Source organism: Chironomus tepperi, unplaced genomic scaffold (assembly GCF_022539635.2).
Source record: "Chironomus tepperi strain 1889 unplaced genomic scaffold, CSIRO-AGI_Ctep_v1 contig_68, whole genome shotgun sequence".
Lineage (NCBI taxonomy): Eukaryota > Metazoa > Arthropoda > Insecta > Diptera > Chironomidae > Chironomus > Chironomus tepperi.
This window is the reverse complement of record NW_027226190.1, coordinates 863,943-886,821: the sequence shown is the minus strand read 5'-3', so window position 1 is coordinate 886,821 and position 22,879 is coordinate 863,943. Positions and strand designations below refer to the sequence as shown.

The 22,879-nt window shown below is 33.0% G+C and overlaps 6 protein-coding genes across 6 annotated transcripts; 4 read left to right on the top strand and 2 right to left on the bottom strand.

Annotated features, from left to right (window-relative positions):
• The first annotated feature begins 23 nt into the window (after positions 1-23).
• Positions 24-587, top strand: LOC139100666 (cuticle protein-like). Its single transcript, XM_070653349.1, has one exon. The coding sequence runs from the start codon at positions 24-26 to the stop codon at positions 585-587; it is 564 nt and encodes a 187-aa protein (XP_070509450.1).
• Positions 588-3,968: 3,381 nt separating this feature from the next.
• Positions 3,969-8,569, top strand: LOC139100665 (uncharacterized). Its single transcript, XM_070653348.1, has 4 exons — positions 3,969-4,583; positions 6,372-6,382; positions 6,543-7,076; positions 7,863-8,569. Exons 1-4 carry the CDS (start codon positions 4,024-4,026, stop codon positions 8,426-8,428), a joined length of 1,671 nt encoding a protein of 556 aa, XP_070509449.1. The 5' UTR covers positions 3,969-4,023; the 3' UTR covers positions 8,429-8,569.
• A 1,911-nt stretch (positions 8,570-10,480) lies between these two features.
• LOC139100694 (cuticle protein-like) lies at positions 10,481-11,264 on the top strand. Its single transcript, XM_070653386.1, has one exon. It carries the CDS (start codon positions 10,538-10,540, stop codon positions 11,099-11,101), a length of 564 nt encoding a protein of 187 aa, XP_070509487.1. The 5' UTR covers positions 10,481-10,537; the 3' UTR covers positions 11,102-11,264.
• Positions 11,265-15,072: 3,808 nt separating this feature from the next.
• LOC139100695 (cuticle protein 16.5-like) lies at positions 15,073-15,840 on the top strand. Its single transcript, XM_070653387.1, has one exon. It carries the CDS (start codon positions 15,148-15,150, stop codon positions 15,670-15,672), a length of 525 nt encoding a protein of 174 aa, XP_070509488.1. The 5' UTR covers positions 15,073-15,147; the 3' UTR covers positions 15,673-15,840.
• Positions 15,841-18,060: 2,220 nt separating this feature from the next.
• LOC139100689 (cuticle protein-like) lies at positions 18,061-18,896 on the bottom strand. The gene has a single exon (XM_070653381.1). It carries the CDS (start codon positions 18,837-18,839, stop codon positions 18,234-18,236), a length of 606 nt encoding a protein of 201 aa, XP_070509482.1. The 5' UTR covers positions 18,840-18,896; the 3' UTR covers positions 18,061-18,233.
• A 1,659-nt stretch (positions 18,897-20,555) lies between these two features.
• On the bottom strand, positions 20,556-21,384 carry LOC139100691 (cuticle protein-like). The gene has a single exon (XM_070653383.1). It carries the CDS (start codon positions 21,329-21,331, stop codon positions 20,726-20,728), a length of 606 nt encoding a protein of 201 aa, XP_070509484.1. The 5' UTR covers positions 21,332-21,384; the 3' UTR covers positions 20,556-20,725.
• Between the last annotated feature and the right edge of the window lie 1,495 nt (positions 21,385-22,879).

Here is a 22,879-nt window from a genome sequence, read left to right as displayed (position 1 = left end):
AAAACAAAAAAACTTAATTCAAAATGTTCAAATTGGTGGTGTTGTCATGTTTAGTTGCCGTTGCCTGCGCCGGATATGTTCCAGCTTCAGTTGCATACGAAAAGACCATTGTTGAACCACAAGTTTCAGTCGTTGAAACACCAACAGTCAAACATGTAGGATCAGTTGTCAAGACCTTCCCATCAGCAACCTCATACCAATCACAAACTCAATATCACAGCAAGACATACGCTGAACCAATCTATGCTCATGGAGTCGAAAAGCAAGTCATCTCAACACCAATTGTCAAGAAAGTCGTAGAACACGTCCCAGCTGTTGTTCCAGTTGCCAAGTCATATGTTGCTGAACCATACTACGCCAAGTCATACGTCTCAGAACCAGCATACTACGCCAAGTCATACGTCTCAGAACCAGCATACACATACGCCAAGTCATATGTTGCTGAACCAGTCAAGACATACTCATACGAAGCTGCTCCAGTTGCATACTCAGCTCCAGTCTATGCACCAAAATCATACGAATATGCCGCTACATACCCATCAGCCTACTCATACTCATCATACCCAACATATGCCAACAAATGGTAAATCATTAGATTCCATAGAATATTCAAATGTGTAGATAGATAGACGAAAACATCAAATCAGTTTCTATTGCTCAAAAATATTGTGATGAAATTTTATTGAAATAAAATGACGGAAAATAATAGAAAGGTCATGCTTTTAGCACGGCATCATTAATAACAACTAAAAAAATCTTTGTGTATTTTCTTTAAACATTTCATTTTCACCACACAGCATGAATAGTGTGGTGAAAAAGTCAACTCTTGTGATATATATCACACTCTATTCATGCTTTGAAATATATATGCAGTTCGATGATAATCAATATTTTAAGAGACCTAGAGATGTTTATATAGGCTTCTTATTGGAAACGAAAATTTTTAATTCTATAGAATAATACATCGTTGGTTTCTAGATTCACATTAATGTAAATATGTTGCCAATATTGTGGTATACTAAAGCAGTGGTTCTCAGATTCTATCACTTAATTAGCATAAGAATTTCAAACTTAATTAAGGCTTCTATATACATATTCCAGATTCCAAAACTTTTTAAATAATAGAATTTTCCAATAAATTAGTAAAATTGAAAACTTGCGCAACAGATCTGTGAAGTCAACGAACCTTTAATAATTTTTTTAAGTACTAATGTCACTTTAGGCGTAATAAAAGGCTCTCTTACAGCCACTCATCTATTCAATATGTTACTAAACGACATTCCAATTTCCTATCATCATTTCCTTTTCATTACCATTACCATTACCATTTCATCGAGTTGCCCTGGAAGAATCTAGACTGCAGAATAAAACAGAGGTTGTCAAGACTGTTAATAGCTAACACAATTACTTTCATGGATTGTAAATTCCTCAACTTAAGCTCTTCCAAAACAAGATCTTACGAATGATCCACAACATCAGTATTAGGGGTTTTAATCCCGGTACAAAATCTCAATCCCGACACAAAATCTCAATCCCGGGATTACAGGATTTGAAATCTCAATCCCGGGATCCGGGATTAATCCCGGGATTGGATGATGAAAAAAATATCAAGTTTTTAGTCGAATTCAAGTGCAAATGTAATACTAATAGTTTTATTAGAAATTTTGAGGATGAAAAAAATCATTTCCAGTACACAAAAATGTGTTCTAAATAGTTAACAAAACAAATTAATGACAAAAAATTGCCAAGATTTGTGATTTCAAAGCCGAAATCAAGATGTCAATATCATGTTTTCTCAAAATCCAAATTTCGATAGATTTTTGGGATCGGGAATAGAAATTTCGGGATCTCGGGATTTTTCGGGATTCCCCGGGAAATCCCGATATCAAGAAAGCATAATTAACACAGAATTTGCCTAAATTTTTGAGATCTTTGGTACGCCTTAACAGAATTTTAAGAAATTACAAACAAATAAATTTAATTTCTGGCCTTTCAAAATATTAAAAATTTAATATGAATTTTTAAAAAATGTTTCAATTAATTTTTGTTATTTGATACTGTAAAGCCTCATTTTTAACTTTAACTTCAAAAATTGTGGATGAAATTACTATATTATATTATTAGACATGATTTTCAAACGTGTGGTTCTTAATTTTTTTAAAATTTTAGACTTTAAACTTGAAGTTTTTGTATCAACATCAAATGAATTCTCAATCCCGTAATCCCGGGATTGAAGCTTCTCAATCCCGGGATTTCGGGACCGGAAAACGTCCGGGATCCCGGGATCCCGGGATCCCGAATTGAAACCCCTAATCAGTATTTACGATTTTAAATCTGTTATTGAAGTTCACAAAATGTCTTTTTCTCGAAACCTAAGAATAGGAAATTTAATTTAAACTTTTAAGAATATTCCAAAAAAAAACTAATATAATAAAATAGCTTAAACTCATCTTCTAAATTATAAAGCACATTTTTTTAAGATACTTAAAATTTTCTTAGAACTAATAATCATCAATGTACAGAATAAGGATAGAATACACAAATATTACATGATTTAAATAATTTTATTAATTTTGTATTTTTAAATATTTTTTAACAAATTTTAACACAATAATTTTGATTCTATTGAATAAAACAGCATACGAGACATTTGTAATTTCATACAAGATCTTGGAGTATATCCAACATATCCTACTGTTAAATGATTACTTAAGTTGATCTTGATTTCATCCAACATAGTTCTTCCATGTTTAACTTCACGACAGCTCCAGTTGATATCCGTATTGTTCTCCAAATTGATATTCTTTAATTTTTTGAGACTATCAAAAGCATCTTTAGGTAAATATGAGATTTGATTCTTGTAAAATGAGATTCTCTCAAGATTTGGAGTAAGATCAAAGACATCGGAATGAAATGATGTGATTAAATTTCCATTCAGCATCAATTTTTGAAGTCTTGATAATCCAACTAAATCATCTTTTGATAAAGTTGTCAATCCACATGAAATGATTGAAATTGACTTTAAATTTGGAAAATATTTGTACAAATTACTTGGAAAATGTTTAATTTGCTGATCAGCAATTATAAATGTGTTGACATTAGCATTAGATTTGCCTTCTAGATGTGTTCCATTGATGTCTTTGACACGTCCATCGATCGATGATAATTCATAAGCTTTTGTGACTCGGCAAATGTATTCTACAGATGAGTAGTTGATGAATTCACAGTTGAGTTTCATTTTGAAGTTTGATGATTTTTGATAAATTTTATAACTTTGAAATTATTCAAATTTTTTAATAAATTTTGTCTGAATTTGTTTATATATCATTGTTCAGGTAAAATTTTAGATTTTTTGAAAATGTTGTTCAATTGTATTCTTGTATTTACTAAAAGTGAGCAGTGATTGATAACATAAGAACACAATTTGGAGATTATAAATCATTGTTCAGGTAAAATTAGGTAAAAATTGTGCAATAGAATCTCAGTTGTTGATAATCCTTTGCAAAACTTAATTTTGTTTACAAAAATCTCAATCAAACTGTTTAGATATTTTTTTGGAAAATCCTATAATATTTTCCAGCTTTAAGGACATTTTGTTCTTATCCAAAGTCAACGATTTGAATTCTAAATGATCTTCAATAGGACGTGCAGATCCTGTGTGTTCATTATATTTCCATTGATTATTAACAACATTTCTAAAACCATTTGTGATATCCCGTGCTATTCTGCATTTTCATCACTGCATTCACATATTCATCTTCTTTCTTTTGTTTCTTCTTTTGGCTATTTTTGCAAAATATTTCATAACATTGAAGATCGGTGAAGAGAAAATATAACTCGCATGAGCAGCATATTTTTACCATACAAAATACTCAGAGTAGTAAAATATCCTACTCTGATCTCGTTACCTTGATCATGAGTATAAAACCAATTATTTTACCACAAATTGTATCATTCATTCAGTAGAATTCAATTTGTTATATCCAACACAGACATTTTAACAAAAAAAAAACCTAATTCAAAATGTTCAAATTGGTGGTGTTGTCATGTTTAGTTGCCGTTGCCTGCGCCGGATATGTTCCAGCTTCAGTTGCATACGAAAAGACCATTGTTGAACCACAAGTTTCAGTCGTTGAAACACCAACAGTCAAACATGTAGGATCAGTTGTCAAGACCTTCCCATCAGCAACCTCATACCAATCACAAACTCAATATCACAGCAAGACATACGCTGAACCAATCTACGCTCATGGAGTCGAAAAGCAAGTCATCTCAACACCAATTGTCAAGAAAGTCGTAGAACACGTCCCAGCTGTTGTTCCAGTTGCCAAGTCATATGTTGCTGAACCATACTACGCCAAGTCATACGTCTCAGAACCAGCATACTACGCCAAGTCATACGTCTCAGAACCAGCATACACATACGCCAAGTCATATGTTGCTGAACCAGTCAAGACATACTCATACGAAGCTGCTCCAGTTGCATACTCAGCTCCAGTCTATGCACCAAAGTCATACGAATATGCCGCTACATACCCATCAGCCTACTCATACTCATCATACCCAACATATGCCAACAAATGGTAATTCAATTGATTCCATAGAATATTCAAATGTGTAGATAGATAGACGAAAACATCAAATCAGTTTCTATTGCTCAAAATATTGTGATGAAATTAAAATAAAAGAAAGGTCATTAACACTGGCATCATTAATAACAACTAAAACATCTTTGTGCATTTTCTTTTACTACGGATATAAAGCTTTAAATTGCTTAATTATTACACTGTTTTTTGTTGGTTTTGGATCCCAGCAAAATTAATGTTTTAAAATCACCGATTTTTTTATTGAGAAATTTTACTTTTTGTTTTGCAGAAGAAAAATTACACATAATTAAGATCCAGTAAAGTAATCTAATTTGTGATCCATGAAATAAATATAAGATCAATTCGAAAATAGTTTCTTTAGAAAATATGTCTAACACCTCTAGACAACAGATGAATTTATTTTAGAGCATTGTCAAGGTCATTTCCTTCTTTAATATATAAAAATATTAATAAAATTCATTCTCTGCACAATGATTACGAAACATATAAAAACTAGTCTCAACCAGGATGTCAGTTTTGTTAGTCTCAACCAGTATTTGGTTACGAAGTCAAGTAATCGACTCAAAGGTCCAGGGTTCCACACTAACTCGGTTTGTGTGATTCGCGACACACGAATTGTGGCTAGGTAATTTGCATTGATATATCCTGGGTCATGCACCGTACAGAGACGAGGAAAGAAAAACCTCCATTTAGGACAAAAGCAGTCATCACAGCAAATTTTCGTCTTCAATAAGGCAACAAATGTCAAATAATCAGGGAGAAAAAACACAAGTTTGTTTTACCGCCCTAGGATTATGCTTTCTCGAAATCCCGGTCCCGATAAATTTTTGGGATCGGGATCGGAATTGAAATTTTCCCCAAAATAGTTCCTCGTATCGCCAATTTTACCACTATAGGGAAGTTTTTTGAACAGGTTAACAGCGAAAATCGTTACATTAACACAGATAAGTTATAAAATTGTGGAAATCTTAGAAAATGAAATGGAATTTGAAAATTTAAAAAAAATTTTAAAATTAATTTTTAAAAAAATACATTTAAAATGCATAAAATTACCTAAAATTTGCAATTTTCAATCCCGATCCCGACTTTTGAAATTTTCTGATCCCGATAGCGAGAAAGCACCCCTAGGATGGAATCCACAAGAGAAAGACGTCCTGGAGCTCCAAAAGCAACATGGCGTAGGACGGTTTTAAAAGAATGTCAGTTAGATGCAAAGACGGAGAATTTGTACAAACTTTGTGATAAGGCCAGCAACAGAGTCAGATGGAAGGCCTTTTGTAGAAACCTAGGCTCCACATCGGAGCATGGTTCCAGTAAGTAAGGAGTAAGTAATATTAAGGGTTTCTTCAAGGTTTTTTTTGAGAAATTAGGAACTTATGGAATTAACTTGTAATTAAAGACACTTGGTACAGGAAATAAGAAAGCATTCGTCAGCTGTAAAGCTAGATTCAGATGCTAACTAAGCAAGCAAATTTCTTGATTTAAACCAAGTAATAAAGTAAGATCATTTAGAATTTAAATCTTTGAATTTGGAAAGGAACAAAACGTCCTTAAAATTGAAAAATATTATTGCAAAATATTATAGGCTCTTCCAAAAAAAATATGTAAACAGTTTAATTGAGATTTATGTAAACAAAATTAAGTTTTGCAAAGGATTATCAACAACTGAGATTCTATTGCACAATTTTTACCTAATTTTACCTGAACAATGATTTATAATGCCCAAATTGTGTTCTTCTGTTATCAATCACTGCTCACTTTTAGTAAACACAACAGTACAATTGAACAACATTTTCAAAAAATCTAAAATTTATAACAAAATATTAAACAAATTCAGACAAAATTTATTAAAAATTTAAATAATTTCAAAATTGTAAAATTTATCAAACTTCAAAATGAAACTCAACTGTGAATTCATCAACTACTCATCTGTAGAATACATTTGCCGAGTCACAAAAGCTTATGAATTATCATCGATCGATGGACGTGTCAAACACATCAATGGAACTCATCTAGAAGGCAAATCTAATGCTAATGTCAACACATTCATAATTGCTGATCAACAAATTGAACAGTTTCCAAGTAATTTGTACAAATATTTTCCAAATTTAAAGTCAATTTCAATCATTTCATGTGGATTGACAACTTTATCAAAAGATGATTTAGTTGGATTATCAAGACTTCAAAAATTGATGCTGAATGGAAATTTAATCACATCATTTCATTCCGATGTCTTTGATCTTACCCCAAATCTTGAGAGAATCTCATTTTACAAGAATCAAATCTCATATTTACCTAAAGATGCTTTTGATAGTTTAAAAAAATTAAAGAGTATCAATTTGGAGAGCAATACGGATATAAACTGGAGCTGTCGTGAAGTTAAACATGGAAGAACTATGTTGGATGAAATCAAGATCAAGTTAAGTAATCATTTAACAGTAGGATATGTTGGATATACTCCAAGATCTTGTATGAAATTACAAATGTCTCGTATGCTCTTTTATTCAATAGAATCAAAATTATTGTGTTAAAATTTGTTAAAAAATATTTAAAAATACAAAATTAATAAAATTATTTATTCAAACACTTAAATTTGTGTGTTCTATCCTTATTCTGCCCATTGTTGATGATTAGCTCTAAAAAATGTTCAAATCTCTTGGAAAAAATGTGCTTCATAATTCAGATGATGAGTTTAATTAGCTCTTTTTATGCAGTTTTAAATTGAGAAACAAAATGTGCAAGGTCACTTAAGTTATGTTCAATTGCTGCGTAAACAAATCTTTTAACAATTTATTTTTTTTTAGAAAAATCCCAAAAGTTAAGATTATTTTTTTTTAATTTTTGGGTAAAAATGAACTGAAATTTAGGTATTTTCTTATGACACTGATACTTTATTTTTAACTTGATGAACGATTATTTAATTCTATTGTCTGTTAAAAATTAATAACATGAAAGCTATTCTATATTCATCATATTCTGCCTTTCTTTCTTTTCTTCTTTTGGCTATTTTTGCAACATATTTCATAACAATGATGTTCGGTATAGAGAAAATACAATTTTATAAAACTCGCATGAGCTGCATATTTTTACCATACAATACATAAAATACTCAGAGTAGTAAAATATCCTACTCTGATCTCGTTACCTTGATCATGAGTATAAAACCAATTATTTTACCACAAATTGTATCATTCATTCAGTAGAATTCAATTTGTTATATCCAACACAGACCTTTTAACAAACAAAAAACTTAATTCAAAATGTTCAAATTGGTGGTGTTGTCCTGTTTAGTTGCCGTTGCCTGCGCCGGATATGTTCCAGCTTCAGTTGCATACGAAAAGACCATTGTTGAACCACAAGTTTCAGTCGTTGAAACACCAACAGTCAAACATGTAGGATCAGTTGTCAAGACCTTCCCATCAGCAACCTCATACCAATCACAAACTCAATATCACAGCAAGACATACGCTGAACCAATCTACGCTCATGGAGTCGAAAAGCAAGTCATCTCAACACCAATTGTCAAGAAAGTCGTAGAACACGTCCCAGCTGTTGTTCCAGTTGCCAAGTCATATGTTGCTGAACCATACTACGCCAAGTCATACGTCTCAGAACCAGCATACTACGCCAAGTCATACGTTTCAGAACCAGCATACTACGCCAAGTCATATGTTGCTGAACCAGTCAAGACATATTCATACGAAGCTGCTCCAGTTGCTTACTCTGCTCCAGTCTACGCACCAAAGTCATACGAATATGCTGCCACATACCCATCAGCCTACTCATACTCATCATACCCAACATATGCCAACAAATGGTAATCAATTGATTCCATAGAATATTCAAATGTGTAGATAGATAGACGAAAACATCAAATCAGTTTCTATTGCTCAAAATATTGTGATGAAATTAAAATAAAAGAAAGGTCATTAACACTGGCATCATTAATAACAACTCAAAAATCTTTGTGTATTTCCTTTAAACAAATAAATTTTAATCAATCAATCAAGCCTCACACAATGTGTGTGAGCATTAATTTAATACGATTATCTTGAGCGACCTAAGAAGAAATTTTTTAATATTAGAAGAACTTTTAATCTTTTTCCGCCAAGAACTATTTATGAATTCTTAAATATAAAATAGCCTTAAGAAAGACTAGGTGATTTTTTTTGCAGAATTTTTGCGACCAAGTTATATTTACTCCTATACCGGAATAGAAATGTTTCTAATCCCGGATACGCAAATGCTTATTGCTCTTGACCATGGCAGTAAAACTCAAAATCAAATTAATAACGAAAACAGATGTTAGGCTCTCTTTTCGATTTTCAATTGCCATAACGTGATACTTTAAGTAAGTAAGTATTATTTATAACCGAAAGGTATTTAAATGAACGCAATATTCCATTCCTAAGGTTATCTATAAGCTTTTGTTACAATTTTTCGTGCTATACTTCTATGTTATTAACCCGTTCCTTAATCCAACGTTGCTCAGAGTTCCAATTTTTTTCTTTATACATTAAACAATTCAAATATCTAAACTTCTGGAAAAGCACAATTTTGGAATTGAATGGATTCGGAAGGACGAGATTAGACCCGAATGTGAATTTCTTGTAACTGTCCCTACATATGAATGAATATAAACTTGAAACGGCTTGAAACTTATTTAAAGTAAAGGTTAAGAAGACCACATGAAGTTAGTTTATTTATCTACAAATGTTTTAAAAATTCTGAGCCTTGTTTGTTAAAATTTTGAACCTTTAATTATTCGAATTGGATTCCTGTGATGAGCTTACGACGGTACATCATTGGGAGTGCAATAGTAATAGACAGAGGTCGAAGTCGGCCTTAATTAGGGCAGTCATCTGCTGTATTTTTGCTGGGACGCTGCTGTACTTTTCAATCTTGCTGCTGTGTCCCGTCCAAGCCTCAAAATGTCCCGATTTTTCAAGAAGTCGAAAACTCCATACAAATTTTAGAATTTTTGACAAATTTTGATCATTTTCATTTTGAAGGTTCGGGTTCAAGCCCAAAACTGAAAATATTTTTTCGGAATTTCAATTATTTTCTGCACTTTTTTGCAAGTTTCTAATCTAATTTAACTAGTTCTTTGAATATTTAGACTCAAAATAGTTCAAAAAAACCCAATAGTGCCAAACTTAGAAATGTCCCGATTTTTTCCAGAAGTGTCCCGATATTATGCGAAAATCCTCTGGCCACCCTAGCCTTAATCGACTAGAATCGCGATTAAGATCAATTAAAATGAAATTTTTACACTTGTGAAGTATATGAGAGTTAAGTTTAAAAAATTTATTAAAAAAAAATCTGAAATTCAGTCGGTTTTAGATGTCTAAACTTTAAACAGATCAGCAGTTTTAAAATCTTTAGTGTTAATATACCCCTGAGACATAGAATGCACTTCACCGCATTGTGTCGTTCGGGACAAATCAATCATTTTCAAAGAAAAAAGTCAAAATTGTATCAACTTTATAATCCACTTACCAAAAACCATCAATTGGATTAAAATCACTTAATGATCACGACGATTTTTTTAATGTGCTTATTTGGAAGTTTTGCAACATATTCAAGATTGCGGAAAAATTGCAGTGGCATGAAATTAATCAATAAAAATTATTTTTGGTTTTAAAAAGTTAATGATAATTTTTTACCACTTTTGAGTAATTTTCAGAAATTTCATCACAAAGATGATTTTGAGAGGTAAATGAAGAGAAAACATTTTTAAATAAACTCATGTGAGCAAAATTTGTATCATACAACAAACTCCGAGCAAAAAATTATCCTACTCTGAACTTGCTACCTTGATTATTCGTATAAAACCAATTATTTTACCACCAATTGTATCATTCATTCAGTAGAATTCAATTTGTTATATCCAACACAGACCTTTTAACAAACAAAAAACTTAATTCAAAATGTTCAAATTGGTGGTGTTGTCATGTTTAGTTGCCGTTGCCTGCGCCGGATATGTTCCAGCTTCAGTTGCATACGAAAAGACCATTGTTGAACCACAAGTTTCAGTAGTTGAAACACCAACAGTCAAACATGTAGGATCAGTTGTCAAGACCTTCCCATCAGCAACCTCATACCAATCACAAACTCAATATCACAGCAAGACATACGCTGAACCAATCTATGCTCATGGAGTCGAAAAGCAAGTCATCTCAACACCAATTGTCAAGAAAGTCGTAGAACACGTCCCAGCTGTTGTTCCAGTTGCCAAGTCATACATCGCTGAGCCATACTATGCCAAGTCATACGTCTCAGAACCAGCATACTACGCCAAGTCATACGTCTCAGAACCAGCATACTCATACGCAAAGTCATATGTTGCTGAACCAGTCAAGACATACTCATACGAAGCTGCTCCAGTTGCATACTCAGCTCCAGTCTATGCACCAAAGTCATACGAATATGCCGCTACATACCCATCAGCCTACTCATACTCATCATACCCAACATATGCCAACAAATGGTAATTGATTCCATAGAATATCCAAATGTGTAGATAGATAGACGAAAACATCAAATCAGTTTCTATTGCTCAAAATATTGTGATGAAATTTTATTAAAATAAAATGACGGAAAATAATAGAAAGGTCATGCTTTTAGCACGGCATCATTAATAACAACTTAAAAAAATCTTTGTGTATTTTTCTAAACGTTTAATTTTCACCACACAACATGCATAGTGTGGCGAAATAGTCAACTGTTGTGATACATATTACACTTTTGCTACAAATATAAATCGTAGCGAATTGTGTGTATCACATATATGAAATGACGTTACATAACAGCAAGAAACTATAAACAATAATAAATAAAAAGCACCGTTAGCGCTTATTGTGAAATTCTCATTATAAATAACGTTCATTGAATCCACTTAATCTTTCATAGTTCATCGTTATAAAAAAGATATATAGCATGAATGAATGCAAAAAATAGTAACTTAACATCTTCATTTATTCATTCAAAGTACTATAATTAAATAAACATTTGCCTACGTTTGTTGATGTGTCTGATATAATCACATTAATAAGCCATAAATCTCCCATCATAATCATCACATGCTACCAGACACAAAACAAATTTCATTGAATAGACATGAATATTACTCATGCGATTCAAATCAATTCACTTTCGATTAATGGAAAGGTAAATAATGTATCTTAATATTATTTTTTTTTTCTTTCCTGCTGTATGATCAACGTAACCTTGATCTTGTCACTTGTTTCATGACCAACAAGAAATGGAAATAAAGCGAGGAAAGAAAAAAAAAATTATATCGGCAACAAATTGTTTTCTTGTGAATTATACGCTGCGCTTGCAGACAGTAGGTTGGTTAGTGATGAAATCAACAAAAAAATTACGTGCAATTTTTCAGATGACTTACTGCTCTACTTTTGCTTTGTTTTAGTATGCATACTGAAAATTGAATTTCTTGATGCTCTTGATCTTGAAATTGTAGACCTGAAAAATATGAGCTGTGATGTATGTACAATAATAATTCAAATGAAATGGAATGTTGTGGCAAATCATAATTTATGGCGTGCTTCATTTGCTTTGCGATGTATGTTAATTCACACATTAAATTCAATGCACAAAAAAATAACACAACAGTATTTAGTAATAGAGCAGCCATAAAAAATTTGCATTTTTTCATTACACATTTTTTTTTGATCCTATTTTAATACCATTAGTAGTCGGTAGGTATGCGGAGGGATTATTTACAAAGGAATTTAATTAATGACTATGACAATTTTTATTACTTAACATAAAATGTTGCATGAATGCCAAATATTCTTTGTCATTTCCTTCAGGGGAGCTTAGACTTTTGTGGAAACTTTACTTACTTTGTTAGGTCTAGACTTAAATTAAGGCGAGTCTACTTGATTGATTTTGTCATTGATTAATTTAATTTTGTCTTAATTAAGATTTGAATAAGGAACATTCGGAAATTACGTAACGCTAAAAATAGTGAGTTTGAGCTTCCTGGATAGAAATCATGAACCAAAATTCCTGTGCCCCTCCCCATCGTGTACTTTACCCCAATCGTTATGTACTTTTCGAATATTGCCTAACTCCACATTTGCATATTGTATTCTTTAGACACAATTTAGATTTTAATGTGAATTCATGAATGACACAAGGCTCCATTTGCTCTTTCAGGATTTCAAAACACTTGCTAACTCTGGCTAAACAAGAATTGACAAGAATGTACATAAATGTAGTTTTAACTGAATAATTTATGAGTCGGAAGCAAATCATAATCTCGAGTGACTCACTGCAGCAAATTTAATTTTTATCCGACAAAATAGAACAAAAACAGGCATTTTGTTGTCGTTAAGTAACCTTCATGTTAAGTTGCCCGAAGTCTTAGTGTCGATGAATTTTCGAGATCGAGAGCGAAATGGGAATCGAGATCGAAACAGGAATCGAGACCGAGATGAGGACCGAGACCGAGATGAGGACTGAGACCGAGATGAGTATCGAGACCGAGATGAGGACTGAGACCGAGTCTTTAATTGAATTCTTCGAAGTCTGGATCTTGGTCACAAGAATGATTACCTTCACGACTTGCAGTCAACATGGTGTAGTAACGATCTCTTAGCAACTACATTTTACTGCTCGGGAAACATATCATAAAGACAAGAACTAAATTTCCTTATAAATCCCTACAAGAATATACAGTACGCATAAATCAATTCTCATTATCTGTTATGAGTTGCAAAAATCAATATATCATTCAATAGCTCTTCCTTAAACTTAACAGTAAAAAATCTTTCCAGACATAAAATCACTAACAACCATTAACCAATGGTGCTGTTCTATAATCAATTCTACAATTTCCTCATTACGGTTTTATTCTTTTGATACTCCCGTACAGGAAATTAACGAGTAACATTTATTGTCGAAGAGCAATTCACACTGCATGTTTATTGTAAATATAATTCGATGTGTAAATATGAATTTTACTGTTTTTCCCAGCAGTTGGTAAATTAAAACAAAAAGTCATAAAGCTGTGAATATTTCATCAGATTTTTTTCCTCAATCTTGTATTCCCCCTGTGCATTTTGCAATTAGATCTATAAAATCGCTAATGGTTATGCCACATTAATAATGACACGTATGTTCTTGGAGCCACAATTAATGCGGGTTCTCATAAATTTCCTTTACATTTACTTAATTGCTCAATTCAAATTGCCAACTACAATAAAAGAATTCATGCTGCCACAACAGAAATTCCAATGTCTTAATAAGAGCAAATGCAATGGACACAATGGAATTGAATTTTTTTTTGATAAATTAACAAATTTTCGTCAAATCATGACTCCTGAAGGATTTTTGGCTGAGATTTCAATTTAGTTATTTTTAGCAAAATCATGCACAATGGCAATACCTGCAAATTCTTCTTATGGCTATTAAATTTTTAATTACAATATTAATATGATTTTATGAGTTAACCATAGAGTTATTAAGGAGCAATTCAAGCTAATTAGCTCGTCTAATTAGAACAATTTAAAGTTTAATTAATCTTAATTATTTGAAGAAATCAAGCCTTGTATTACATAATCTACTTTAAATGGGTCGCGCATATCCAAATGTATAATTTTTACATCCTTGATTAGTTCCTTCAACTGTCAAATTCTTATTTTTTGTTCTCATCCTGGTCGACCAGATGCTAAGCTTAAAGTCAAAAAAATATGAAAATAAAGTCTCAGAACCAATTAAACTAGATATCTATTTTTGTCATACATCGATCGTAGGCTTATAATAAAGCTTATAATTCGACTTAAATTTATAGAATCATTAATATTTCTGAGTCACAGAGAGTCAATCAATGTAAAGGTACATGAACCGGTTTGATTCGATCGACAAAGAGAGAAATAATAAAAAAAGAATGCTGGAACCAGGAACAATAAAAGTTAATATGTGTACTTAATATATCTTAGATTTAATGACTGTTGTTGCTTGAAATAAGTCTACGTGGTGTAAAAGTGGCGTGTGCCGATGTGAAAAAAATACATTGAAATAATATCTTTTTAATGAGCAACAAATAAATTTAATTTACTGTATTTCTTGTACATATTCATGGTCATTATTTCGTTGTTGCTCAGTTCAGTTGTGTACACAAACATACAGTCCAGAAGTTTGTATCTCACAAGTCAATGTAAAGACGGAAAAGTATCGTAAATACATTGGACATTTGTATTTGTACCACATGGCACTGCTTCATACTGTTTTGCAAAATGAAAATTGTCGTCATCATCATCGTATTGTTGTGGATTGTTATAGGCAACAGCAGCAGCTATATTATTTTTGGAGGGAAATATATTTGAGAGAGGTCTACTACCGCATAGGAGTCAAGTAAACATGTATCGTATGAAAAAAAATATCTTTTAGTGACTACCATGATCATGAGTATAAAAAGAAATTACTTTGACTCAAAATGTATCATTCATTCAGTAGAATTCAATTTGTTATATTCAACACAGACCTTTTAACAAACCAAACTTAATTCAAAATGTTCAAATTGGTGGTGTTGTCATGTTTAGTTGCCGTTGCCTGCGCCGGATATGTTCCAGCTTCAGTTGCATACGAAAAGACCATTGTTGAACCACATGTTTCAGTTGTTGAAACACCAACAGTCAGCCATGTAGGATCAGTTGTCAAGACCTTCCCATCAGCAACCTCATACCAATCACAAACTCAATATCACAGCAAGACAGTCGCTGAACCAATCTATGCTCATGGAGTTGAAAAGAAATACATCTCAACACCAGTCGTCAAGAAGGTCGTAGAACATGTTCCAGCTGTTGTTCCAGTTGCTAAAGTTGTTGCTGAACCAATCTACCACAAGACAATCGTTGCTGAACCAATTGTTGCCAAGTCATACGTTGCTGCCCCAGCATACACATACGCTCATGCCGCTCCACTTGCCTACTCAGCACCAATTGTTGCACCAAAGGCCTACGGATATGCTGCTGCTTACCCAGCTGCATACTCAGCATACTCACTCCCAGCTGCCTCATACGCTCACCACTGGTAAATTCAATTAGATCCATTATGTAGGTAGTAGCCGAGTAATGCTCAATAAACATCCATCTCTATTTTCTATTGTTCAAAAAAATATTAAAATTGTGATGAAATTTTCAAATGAAAGATTAGAAAATAAATCATATGGAAAATATGACAAATGTACTGAAAAAAATTTAAATATTCTGTTTTTCAATTCCTTATATGTCTTAATTTTTCAGCACTTGAATTACTTAATTTACTCTATTTATGAACAAATGATTGGCGATTGTGATCGTGGGATTTAAGAACATTCAGGAAATTATAAATTTGTTGCTTTATTTCTTTTTCTCATTGATTGACTTAACTCTACCTCCATATACTGCATATCATGTATCATATATCATTACAAAGTAGACACAAAAAAGAAAACAATTATGAGAATTGATTGATTAAGATTAGATATTGCGAAATGTCTTCAATTCAATTTGATCAGGGTTGTTAGTTGGACATTAAGTGGGGAAAATTCAATAGATTGGGAAATTGAAATATTTTCATTGAAGTCCACAACGTGACTTTTGTCACGTATGACTCGACTTGGTAGGGTTTGGTTTAATATTTTTTGGAATAATCAAGATTGTGTCTAGAAAGATGTAAATTCCAACAAATTATTGTGTAAAATACTGTTGAAATCGATTCGATTTGGAAAGGAACTGCTGGAATGTAAATCAACAACGCTTATTTAAGTTATTAATAAGTTTAATTAAAGACTCCAGACGGATTTAATTTAATAACAACGATGTTTATTCTTCAGAGATCAGAATTAGACTAAATATTTTCAAAAAGGGGACGAACAACAACAAAAAGGGGAAGTCAACTGATTGAATTTGCAAATATAATTTGAATATTAAACGACAGTTGGCATATTCTTAATAGGAAATGAAGTTTTAAACTGAATTTGTGGATTCAGACACATAATAATCACATTTTTTGTTGTGAACCTTACTACTTCTTAGGTGACAAAGCTATGGTAAAGCCTAGATGGTACTCGAATCTAACTCCTTTCGATTATATGGCAAAGGCTTATATCCATTGAGCTCCCGGAAATTGCTAAGGATCGCGGCACAAAGCACTCTCAAACCATCTGTTGTATTCAATGTTGATTGCTTAGCTCTAAATTGATCAATTTTGATAGAAAATACCTTGATCTTACAAAGTAATCAACTTTATCCATCACATCATCAACTCTGCATGCAGACTCCAATTAGTAGGCTCTCAACCTAATACTTTACTTACTTATTACCATTGTGAATTGAATACTGTTTGTGCATGGGCATTCAATAATGCAAAAAATGTATCTTTTATTTTTTCTCTTGCATTATATTTCTTGTTACTACTTTTTTTTCCTGCGATTTGTTTATGTGCCTTCATACGGAATAAGTAAATACTTGGCAATTAAACAGTAGTAACAAATCAATAGCTACGTTACAATAAATCTATTATGATCATGCTACACACAAAAAAATAAAAATAAAACGAAGTAAAAACAAAAAGAAGTCTAATGGATGAGAATTTCGTAACGTCCTTGCACATTTTTTTGTTATATTCACGTTGCATCATGTCCGATTTATATTTTTTCCATAAAATGTTCATACACATTTAATTTTGTGTGCAACGATGCTCATTCAGACTTATAATAATAATAATATTAAATTCAAAAAAAGAAGTTCACATGAAGCGTAGAGTTTATTGGAGTTAATGTCTTTATTGCAAAATATTGTACAACAGAATAATATGACAAATTAATGTAATGTCATCAATATAATCGACACGTTGTCATTGCGATATATTTTTATCCGTAATCTTCTTCTTTTTAAGATTCGCATGTGTGTTGCGTTATTAGCTTGCGAATCTGATTGGTTTGATGCATGTCTGACTGTATATTGCTGTAATTTCTGCATTTATTTTTGTTAACTCTTATGTCATTGTTCACGGAACTAATCTAAGATCTAACAATGTGTTCTACTTTTTGCAATAATTCTTAAGCATGAGGAAATGGCAAGCAGCTCTGTTAACCAACCCATATAAATCATGATCTCGTAAAAAATATTAGCAATCATTAGTGAATTTTATGACCTTGATCTCATTTACCTTCCTGAACTAAGCTAATTCATCTAAAACATAGGAAAAAAATTGCACTTGAACTTGGACTAGATTTTATGAATTCACGATGGAAGCATGTTGTTATATTCACTTGCATTAGCTCTAAATGCTGCAATTTTTGCAGCCTTAAAATTCACTCATTCATAAAATCTCCTTTTGGTGATTAGCGACGTGATTGTTTTCAACAATGTTTCTGAAATCTATAAGCTTATTTGCAGAAAGACGATTTGAATGCTAAGCACAAAGTAATGACTCATAATAGTTTTAAATTATTTACAATTTGTAAGATTTATTTTCTAATTTTTCATCACAATTTTTTGACTTTTTTACAATTTCAATTTTCACATGAACAATAGAAAATAAATTGATGTTTAGAAGCTTGCTGCACTGGATGGATGAGCTGCAGACGAAGTTGTTTTATGCTATTTTGATTTACCATTGTTTAGCGTATGAGTAAGCTGATGGGTAGGCAGCATATTCGTAAGCCTTTGGTGCATAGACTGGAGCTGAGTAGGCAACTGGAGCAGCAGCGTATGTGTATGTTGGGGCAGCAACAACTGTCTTACCGTATGTGTATGCTGGGGCAGCAACAACTGACTTTTCGTATGTGTATGCTGGTTCTGAGACGTATGACTTAGCGTAGTATGCTGGTTCTGAGACGTATGACTTGGCAACAACTGGGGCTGAGACGTATGACTTGGCGTAGTATGGCTCAGCGATGTATTGCTTGGCAACTGGAACAACAGCTGGGACGTGTTCAACGACTTTCTTGACGACTGGAGTTGAGATGTATTTCTTTTCGACTCCATGTTCGTAGATTGGTTCAACAACGCTAGCTTGTCCGTGGACGACTGATGAGCTATGATGTGAGACTCCAGTTGGGACATTCTTGTATGCTGTTCCTACCTGGCTGACTGTTGGGGTTTCAACAACTGATACTGCTGGCTCAACAATGGTCTTTTCGTATGCAACTGAAGCTGGAACATATCCGGCGCAGGCAACGGCAACTAAACATGACAACACCACCAATTTGAACATTTTGAATTAAGTTTTTTTGTTTAAAAGGTCTGTGTTGGATATAACAAATTGAGTTCTGTAAACTGAATGATACATTTCGATCAATCCGCAATAGCTTTTATACTATGCATGATATTTTTTTCCGGCTTAATGCTGTATACGTAAAATAACAAAGAAATTATGTTTCTTCTTAATTATTATATTTTTATTGGTGGTGTACGAAGCTTAATTTTGATCATATCCTAATAATATTAGTGCGTCTTATTGAGAGAAGCTGAATGGGGTGCAATTTCATGTGTTGTTCTGATGCAACTTTTCCAGCTTTTCTTTGGCGACACTGTCTGGGTTGTCACTTTGAGGTTAACCATTTTTTAGCCTCAATTTAATTAAAACGTAAGCGTAATCAGGAAAAGGTAAGAAATCATGAAAGTGCACACATAAAACTCGTGAATGAAGGTAGTTGTTAGAGACAATACTGCATTTGGCATTTGCAATGTCGTGAGCCAGGCATGTGCACCGCATGAAGGAAATTATAGTGTCGATACCCATTGTTGTGCATTGTGAAAATCCTTGTCGTATTGACAGCACTCTGTTCAATGATTGAGAAATCGGTTTCTGATGAGATTTGAACTCATGCCTTCAAGAGCGATACAGAAATAAACCGAATGGACAAAAATACGTAACAACCAAATATTCCCAAGTGGGCAAAATATGACTAGTTCTAATGTTCGTTATTTATTTCTTACATACTTCGTTGACCATACAGATCAAGTGTGATCCATGGCCTCCCTTAGTCGGCTCCTGAAACTGAACCTATCGCTGGCAACCGCTTGTCAATTACCAATTTCAAGTATGATACTTTCTTAATCGACACCTTTCGATTTCGTAGATTTGAATTAAGGATGTCAACTTGCTAGGACCCATAAATGACCTCTCACCACGAGAACGCGAGGCTGGTACTTAAATGTGTTAAGTTAAGTGAAGCACTAGGCTACATGTATTCGGCATTCACCACCTTTGAATAGCCGTTCGTTATTTCGCTCGGGTTAACTATATAACATATTTTTGTTTTATCAGGAAGGTACATATATTGACTAACAACTCGGCCACAGAGACTGGAGGACGGAACTTCTTCTATTGGCAGAAATTATAAGATTGGCAAGTAATAACCAGCTTCAGGCGTCATCTAAGGGAGGTCATGAATTACAATTGATCTGTTAGGACAGTGAAGGTTTTACAAATTAGCCTTTTTTTTCTGTCTGTCAACTAATCGAGGAAATGCTGAATGATTCATTTTGAATATTTGAGAATTTTTATAAAATAAATTGAAGGTAATCGAAAATTGTATATTATTAAAAAAGGAACAGTAGCTAATTTTTTAAATATTGTCATGATTTATTTATTTTAAACAAGTTTAGATAACAACTTTTGTCAACATTTGTTTCTACACGGATGTCTGAATAAGGATTTAATTAAGACAAAAAATGATAAATATCTGCAACGATCACATTGTGTCTAAAATCAAGCCTTACTCAGGCTTCTGTCTAGATTTACTACAAAAATTACTTATGATTTACCAAGATTCAATCATGATTGACCTTACTATCTGAGCTAATTACATTTAAATATCTCAAAATCGAATTGGACTCGAATATTGTCTTTAGATGAATTTGCAATATCCTCAAAATTTCTGAAATTTTTAAGCTTATTTGAATGTTAAGTAAAGACTCAGAATAGTTTAAAAATATTTACAATTTGTAAGATTTATTTTCTAATTTTTCATCACAATTTTTTGACTTTTTTACAATTTCAATTTTCACATGAACAATAGAAAATAAATTGATGTTTAGAAGCTTGCTGCACTGGATGGATGAGCTGCAGATGAAGTTGTTTTATGCTATTTTGATTTACCATTGTTTAGCGTATGAGTAAGCTGATGGGTAGGCAGCATATTCGTAAGCCTTTGGTGCATAGACTGGAGCTGAGTAGGCAACTGGAGCAGCAGCGTATGTGTATTCTGGGGCAGCAACAACTGTCTTTCCGTATGTGTATGCTGGGGCAGCAACAACTGACTTTTCGTATGTGTATGCTGGCTCTGAGACGTATGACTTAGCGTAGTATGCTGGTTCTGAGACGTATGACTTGGCAACAACTGGGGCTGAGACGTATGACTTGGCGTAGTATGGCTCAGCGATGTATTGCTTGGCAACTGGAACAACAGCTGGGACGTGTTCTACAACTTTCTTGACGACTGGAGTTGAGATGTATTTCTTTTCGACTCCATGTTCGTAGATTGGTTCAACAACGCTAGCTTGTCCGTGGACGACTGATGAGCTATGATGTGAGACTCCAGTTGGGACATTCTTGTATGCTGTTCCTACCTGGCTGACTGTTGGGGTTTCAACAACTGATACTGCTGGCTCAACAATGGTCTTTTCGTATGCAACTGAAGCTGGAACATATCCGGCGCAGGCAACGGCAACTAAACATGACAACACCACCAATTTGAACATTTTGAATTAAATTTTTTTGTTTAAAAGGTCTGTGTTGGATATAACAAATTGAGTTCTGTAAACTGAATGATACATTTTGATCAATCCCCAATAGCTTTTATACTATGCATGATATTTTTTTTCCGGCTTAATGCTGTATACGTAAAATAACAAAGAAATTATGTTTCTTCTTAATTATTATATTTTTATTGGTGGTGAATGAAGCTTAATTTTGAACATTTCCTATTAATATTAGTGTGTCTCATTGAGAAAGGCTGAATGGGGTGCAAAAATTCATGTGTTAGTTCTGATGCAACTTTCCCAGCTTTTCTTTGACGACACTGTCTGGGTCGTTCACTCTTTGGTTAACCAATTTGTAGTCATACATTGAATTTAACGGTATGTTTCACTAAACTGGATTATTCTCATTTTCGAATTATCCACTTCAGTTTTTTGGAAACATCTCCAACAATTCAAGAGTTTTCTAAGATATACTATGTGATACTTATACAGGACACACTTTATTTTCGTATATTTGCAATTTTGAGTTCTCCATTATTCACAAATTTATCGCAATGATTCCAATAAATCTACTAGATTTGACTGAAAAATTAAATAATTAATACATCTTAAGGGCCAACAAAAATTAAAATACATAGAACTGAAGTGGATAATCCGAAAATGAGGATAATCCACTTTGGTGAAACATGCCGTAAGATTTTTAAGCATTAAATGCAATGCAATTTAATTCAAACGTAAGCGGAATCAGGAATAGATAGGAAATCACGAATGCAGACAGAAATCTCGTGAAAAGAGGTTGTTGTTAGAGACAATACTGCACTTGGTATTTGAAATGCCTTTAACCAGGTATATACACCGAATGAAAGAAATTAGAGTGTCCATGCCTGTCTTGAGCATTATTCGAATCCTTGTCATATTGACAGCACTCTGTAAAATGATTGAGAAATTGGTTTCTGAAGAGATTTGAAACCACGTCCTCAAAATTTTTACACATATAAGCCTAAATGGACAAAAATAAGTTTTAACTAATTAATGATAATTTAATGGCCAGTTGATGACTAGTTATAACATAGCTATAACATATTTTTGTTTAATCAGGAAGGTATATATATTGCCTAACAACTCGGCCACAGTGACTGGACGACGGAACTTCTTCTTTTGGCAAAATCGACTATATACAATTCGATATCTCAAATTCCTTTTCGCTGAGACCACACAGCATTAGAAATTGGCAAATAATAACCAGCTTCAGGCGTCATCTAAGGGTTATGAATTACAATTGATCTGTCTGTCAGACCAGTGAAGGTTTTACCAATTAAACAATTTGTCTGTCAGTCAACCAATCCAGGAAATAGTGTAAGTCATTTGCATAGAAAAAGTAGCTTGATTTTTTCAATATTCTCATGATTTATTTACTTAAACAAGTTTAGATAACAATTTTTGTCAACATTTGTTTCTAGACGGATGTCTGAATAAGGATTTAAATGAGACAAAATATGATAAATATCTGCAACGACGGATATATCCATAATACCGCCGAATGTTGCA

Bases quoted from the DNA above. Each gene is read 5' to 3' on its own strand.
- LOC139100666 (XM_070653349.1), top strand. From the start codon at position 24: ATGTTCAAATTGGTGGTGTTGTCATGTTTAGTTGCCGTTGCCTGCGCC.
- LOC139100665 (XM_070653348.1), top strand. From the start codon at position 4,024: ATGTTCAAATTGGTGGTGTTGTCATGTTTAGTTGCCGTTGCCTGCGCC. The intron at 7,077-7,862 runs GTATGAAATTAC...AAAAAACTTAAT, and splicing joins TGGATATACTCCAAGATCTT to TCAAAATGTTCAAATTGGTG.
- LOC139100694 (XM_070653386.1), top strand. From the start codon at position 10,538: ATGTTCAAATTGGTGGTGTTGTCATGTTTAGTTGCCGTTGCCTGCGCC.
- LOC139100695 (XM_070653387.1), top strand. From the start codon at position 15,148: ATGTTCAAATTGGTGGTGTTGTCATGTTTAGTTGCCGTTGCCTGCGCC.
- LOC139100689 (XM_070653381.1), bottom strand. From the start codon at position 18,839: ATGTTCAAATTGGTGGTGTTGTCATGTTTAGTTGCCGTTGCCTGCGCC.
- LOC139100691 (XM_070653383.1), bottom strand. From the start codon at position 21,331: ATGTTCAAATTGGTGGTGTTGTCATGTTTAGTTGCCGTTGCCTGCGCC.